Source organism: Acanthopagrus latus, chromosome 17 (assembly GCF_904848185.1).
Source record: "Acanthopagrus latus isolate v.2019 chromosome 17, fAcaLat1.1, whole genome shotgun sequence".
Lineage (NCBI taxonomy): Eukaryota > Metazoa > Chordata > Actinopteri > Spariformes > Sparidae > Acanthopagrus > Acanthopagrus latus.
Window position 1 is genome coordinate 6,080,127 of NC_051055.1, and position 5,650 is coordinate 6,085,776.

At 48.1% G+C, this 5,650-nt stretch overlaps 1 protein-coding gene across 2 annotated transcripts; it reads right to left on the reverse strand.

The window, feature by feature from the left end:
• Positions 1-256: 256 nt before the first annotated feature.
• On the reverse strand, positions 257-2,942 carry LOC119006143 (potassium voltage-gated channel subfamily S member 2-like). Of its 2 annotated transcripts, none has more exons than XM_037074531.1 (2): positions 2,496-2,942; positions 257-2,187 (listed from the first exon to the last, which is right to left on the reverse strand). In XM_037074531.1, the coding sequence occupies exon 2, from the start codon at positions 2,183-2,185 to the stop codon at positions 746-748; it is 1,440 nt and encodes a 479-aa protein (XP_036930426.1). In that variant the 5' UTR covers positions 2,186-2,187; positions 2,496-2,942; the 3' UTR covers positions 257-745. The 2 variants fall into 2 exon arrangements, with proteins under 2 accessions (XP_036930426.1, XP_036930425.1); XM_037074530.1 differs by having other exon boundaries at positions 257-2,302.
• Positions 2,943-5,650: the final 2,708 nt, after the last annotated feature.

The following is a 5,650-nucleotide window of genomic DNA, read 5'->3' on the forward strand; positions in this document are numbered from 1 at the left end:
AAACAGTGATGCATCCCAAAAATAAAAGATAAAAATAAAAATCCAGTCCTCATAATAAATGAATTGAGCGTGTCAGCTCTGAATGCTTGTTGCTATAGCTGTCAACCTGTCTTAGACATTGTGTCAGTCACCGCTTTAAATCTAAATCTTTCCCCCTTCAGGCTTACTCATGTTGTCTCGATCAGTAACACATACTTGTGGAGACCTCAAAAAGACCCTTTCTCCGCACATGAAAAACATGAGGAAGTGTGTTGTGTACTTTTTTGTTTGTTTGTTTAATACAGTTTGCTTTAACCACACATCTGAAGTAATCTTGTTGCAACAGAACAATTACACATTAACATTCTTCAAGAGAGATACAGCTGGAGTTACTTTCAGACATACTGGATCACGACAGGTATAGCTGGAGGGGGGGCTACAGTGTGACACCACTGAGGACTGTAAACAACTACAGCATTGTCTGCCTTTTTAATAGTACGCAGCCACTTGTTGGCCTATTTGGTGAGGGGCCATACCAGCGCACAGTGAGATCATCATATCCAGGCTCTCCTGTACATTTGCTTACTTTCTCATTGTGATTGACACTTAGGTTAACATGTTATTGCACTGAGCTACAGAGAGGCGAACGGTCAGACATCATTGGAAGAAATTGGGCAGAGTTTCAGCACTCCGGACAGCTCCTCATGCAGCCGCTCTGACTGAACAGAGTCATCCAACCTGACCGGGAGTCCTCGTTAAAACTGGTTCAGTGTATGGATTCATTCAGACTGTGTTCACTGGGTGAACTGCGGCTCATGTTTGACAAGCTCGCCATGAGGGATTTGACTTTATGCGCGTAATAGTTCCTCAGGTTGACCGAGGGCACCTCTTTTATTCCCTCGTCGAAATCGCAGCTCCTCATTGCGATCTCCAGCTGCTTTTGTCTCTTGTAGAACAGAGAGAATTTATTGAAAATGAGCGTTATCGGAAGCACCACTACTAAGATGCCGGCCAGGATGCAGGCTGACGCGGTCAGCTTGCCCGCTATGGACACCGGCACCACATCTCCGTACCCGACGGTGGTCATGCTGACGGTGGCCCACCACCAGCACGCCGGGATGGTGGAGAGATCCTCGCTGTCCTCTTTCTCCACCGTGTAGGCCATGACGGAGAAAAACGACACCCCGACGGCCAGGTAGAGAAGCAGCAGGCCCACTTCTTTGTAGCTGTTCCTGAGGGTGGCCCCCAGGGAGCGCAGCCCCGTGGAGTGACGGGCCAGCTTCAGGATGCGGAATATCCTCATCAGCCTCAGCACTTGCGCAACGCGTCCCAGGTTGGCCAGCGCCGGGGTGCTCTCCACCACCAGGTTTATAAGGAGTGTCAGATAAAACGGAAGTATGGACACCAGGTCTATGACGTTTAACGGGTGCTCGAAGAAGTGCAGAAGGTCCGGCGCCACCACGAACCTGGCGACCAGCTCCAGAGTGAACCAGCCGATGCCAAAGTGCTCCACGGTCTCGAACCGGGGGTCCTCCGTGGGTTGCCCCTCGCTGTCCAACAGGCTGAACTCGCTCATGCTGTTCATGCACATAGTGGCGATGGAGCCGAGCACCACCAGGATGGAGAGGATGCTGATGATGCGGCTGGCCACAGAGTAGCCGGGGTTATCCAGCATTAACCAGACGCGCCTCCGTGCGCTCCCGAGCAACTGCTTGTCAAACTTGGTGGCGTCGCTGTAAAACTCCAGCAGCTCGTCAAAGGACGAGGTGGTGCTGCCTTCGTCGCTCCTGTCCTCCCAGTCGTCCCGGTCCTGGTCCATTTTCCTACAGTGGTAGGCGCTGCTGCAGCAGGAGTCGATGAAGAACTCGTTGATGCCCCAGTACTCGATCTCCTGGCTGAAAGAGAAGATGCACAGCTCGGCCATGACGTGCAGCCGCCCCGTGTTGTAGAAATTCAACACGTAGGGGAAGAGCGCCGGGTTCCTGTCGAAGTAAAACTCTTTCTCCGTGTCGTCGTAGTCGTCGCACAGCTCCAGTATGGACTCTTTGGACTGGCAGTGGAGCAAACGCGCCAGCCTCGTCTCCGGGAACCGGGACAGCGTGTCGGACTGGAGACGCTTCTTAAAGCCGCCCACGTTGATGCGGATGGCGGCGTTGTCGTCCATGTGAGCCCCGCCGCCCGGTTTCCCCAGGACCTGACCTGTCATGTCTGGGTAGAGGGACACACACGGACACGCACGGCGCGCACAGAGAGAGAAGGAGTGACAGACAAACAGACAGAGAGACAGTTAGAGGGAGAGATGGGCACCACGGAGAGACGCACACTTTCAGAGAGAAGAGAGAAGGAAAAGATGCGAATTAATATCATGTGGGTTAAGACCGCACCTGCTTTTTAAAAGTAAAAGACATAAAAATAAACGAAAATAAAATCCCATTCGCCACATCCACGTGTGTTAACAATCACACGGAGAGCGACGGGCTCCAAACAGAAGCTCACGTTAAGAACAATGAACTTACTTCAACGCGCTGCCAGTTCACAGAATCCCCCTCACAACAAGAGTCCGCATCTTAACTCCGGTGACGGCATAGCGCCGTTTATGGCCAAGTTGTGGCCCTGTGATAAAAAAAAATTTTAAAAAAACGCGGAGCCCCTCTGTCCCTGGAGTCCAGACAGGCGCGTCTCCGTCAGGCTGATTTTCTCAGCCCGGGCAGAAGAGGAAGAAGCTTCTTCTAAAGGGAGTCGGCGCGGTGTCAAATATGATGTTGCTGCCTCCAGCCAGAAATAAATTGACGCGCCTTCCTCAAATATATACCCGCCTGGTGTAGCTGCTGGTCCTTACATCCTGTGTCCACCGGGATTTACCCCTCCTTCAGCTACAGGTACCGGCCACGTTTGGAACAACAAATTCTGGGAGCCATATGGACTGAAACACGCCCTGGTAGCAGCTTTTGCTTGTGCGAGGGAATTCCTCTCTCTCTCTCTCTCTCTCTCTCTCTCTCTCTCTCTCTCTCTCTCTCTCTCTCTCTCTCTCTCCCAGCTCTATATCTGTTGCTGCGCAGCAACACGTAGCGCTCCCCTGTGCGCCGCCCTCCTGGAGTGATCTCAGCGTCGCGGTGCTGCGGGGCGAGGCGCAGCTCCCGGAGGAGAGGGAGTCACCGACCAGCGAGCACACGGAGCGCACTGACACGCAACATCAAGTGAAAGTGATGCTTCTCAGTGACAAAACAACAAATGTAAACGCCCTTAACGTTTGTTTTATGAGCGTCATACTACAGTGATGCAATAAGAGATTTTACAGTCATCACAAAATCGTTGCAAATAAAAAAAAAATAGAAAAGAAACGAGAATAACCATGAAATAATAAAGGCCTCTGCTGAAGGTGGACTATCTGAAGTACTCGCAGGAGACGCATGAAGAGAAGGAAGATTCTTTTATTTTTACTTGAAATCCCTTGTGTGTCAGGCTCAAACAGTTCTCCTACAATTCCCATGATGCAGCTCAATTGCGCGTTTCATCAGGCCATTCCTGCCTGGGAAGTTCCTTGAAGGTGACCTCATTGTCCCAGTTTGTAATGCAGGTTCAGACTTCACAAAGCTCACATGCCACAGAGGACGTTATACAGCTGTTCTCACAGGCTCAGAAGTAGTCCTCTGAACTTTCCTCTAAAATCTCTGAGGAGCCCTTTAAAAGAAAAGAAAAGAAAAAAAAAACGATTCGGAAGAGAGATTTTCAATTGTTTGACTCTCAGTCCCAGGTCATCAAATACCAGTACCTTGGGTTGGTGCATAGCGCACGCCTCCACCCAAAGCGTTGGTATTTGATGACCTGGGAATGAGATTCAAAATCAGCTGCTGCACCTTTAATATGACTGTACTATGAAACTGAGCCTGCTGGGTACCATAGAAACAGCATCCTGTGAGAACATCCCATTAGTTTTATAATGATTTTTTTGTTTTTTTTTTTATGAAGCACCGGTGACAAACATTGTTGTCTTTTCTTTTCTGAATATTTGAATGCATGGGGACCAGTGCTTTCATGTGAAGGTTATAATTGATTGCAGAGGCTCTGGTCATTGATCACACACATTCACTGTCATGCTGTGCAGATCAAAAGCATTATGAAATACATGCCGGTGTCTCCTCACTCAAAGTGCTGCTTACTAATCCTCACTACAGAGAGTGTATCAGAATCATGCTGTTTGATCCTGGACACAAAATGTATGTCCTTTAAACACTGGCCTGCCACCGCCATCTCCACCATTACCTGAATCTCCTTTTATCAGTGCAGTGCCGACATCATTAAGAGTCCTGTCTGGCGGAACACAGAGCCACTGTTAAAGCCGCGGCCTTGCAGAAAAAAGCTTTGCTTTTATTGATTAAGCGCTGAAGGTTTTCTTTTACATATCCCAGAGTGTCTGATGAAGGTGATTACGGCTGCAGACAAAGCTGCTTTATGCAATTTCCCCCGGGTGCAGGGTTACTAGTATACCATCAGTTGGCTGTTGGTCAGGAAGGTATTTTGCACATGAGAAATGTCAGTAAATTGTTGATTAAATCCAGAAAGTTATGGCTGTTTGAGCATTTGAAAAAGGTCCATGTTTCGGTCCCAGTCCACAATTTTAAGAAGCCATGACGAAGGCCGTAGCAGTTCATTGTGCTGAATGAGGAGACCTGTTTAATAGCTGCTATTGCTCCCTCGAGCTGTGCCACTGTGATCGTCTCTTCCCTCTGATGGCCACTCTGTTGAAGACGTCAGGCTTCAGCTGCATTTCAAAATCCATTTGAAAGCAATTTTCCACTTCCTGTATTGTATTGCAGTACTTGTTTGGAAATTAAACCAGAGGCAGCAGGCTTCGCTGGAACTGTTTACTCCTAAATAGCATCGTTCGCTCCCAGATTTCTTACTCACAGGCAGCCAGCACATTGATATTTCATTACGTTTTTTTTTTTTCTTCCAACAGTTTGACTTCAATATGAGCTTGTAAAGCCCATGAGATCGCTCGTGCGGATTGGCTCTTTACAGTTGTATTCACACATGCCGTCTCCTCCATTCTGGATGCCTTAAACTAAAACCTATGCTCTTCAGGTACTCCCAATATGTACCAGCACAGTACAGATCCTCCACAGATCCTCAACACCCTCATGCCGCAGATTGGTAGGATTTGAAAAGCTTAACAAGAGCCTTGAAAGCACACACAACCAGTCTCTGCTGATTACAATATTGTGAAATTACAGCCCTTTCCTTATTAATACCCCTCACTTGTGGGATCCATCTGTGGTTGTGTGGGAATGTTGTGCAATGATTATAATCCTATTTAGGCTATCATTATCCTCATCCTGCAGGGTTCTTGTAGAGTGCCTGGCTATCGTCCTCTGTTCAGTAAGATTCCTTGATGTTTGTATTATTCAGATTTTTTTTTCTCATCTTATTTCCTCTCATTGTGTGGGGACTCTTTATAATCCTACATAGGCAACAACAAGCCGTTACTATGGAACATCAGGACGTGGCAGCTGTCAGGATTACATCATTAGGTGACAGTCAGTGATTATCCCTTACCTGCTGGGAAATGTTCATTTTCTGCGCAGGATATCTGATTTAGGTGAAATAATGGGTGTCATCTCACTCCGTAAGCTCCATCAGTCCTGAATGATATCTCTGACGGCACACACAC

Bases quoted from the DNA above. Each gene is read 5' to 3' on its own strand.
- LOC119006143 (XM_037074531.1), bottom strand. From the start codon at position 2,185: ATGACAGGTCAGGTCCTGGGGAAACCGGGCGGCGGGGCTCACATGGAC.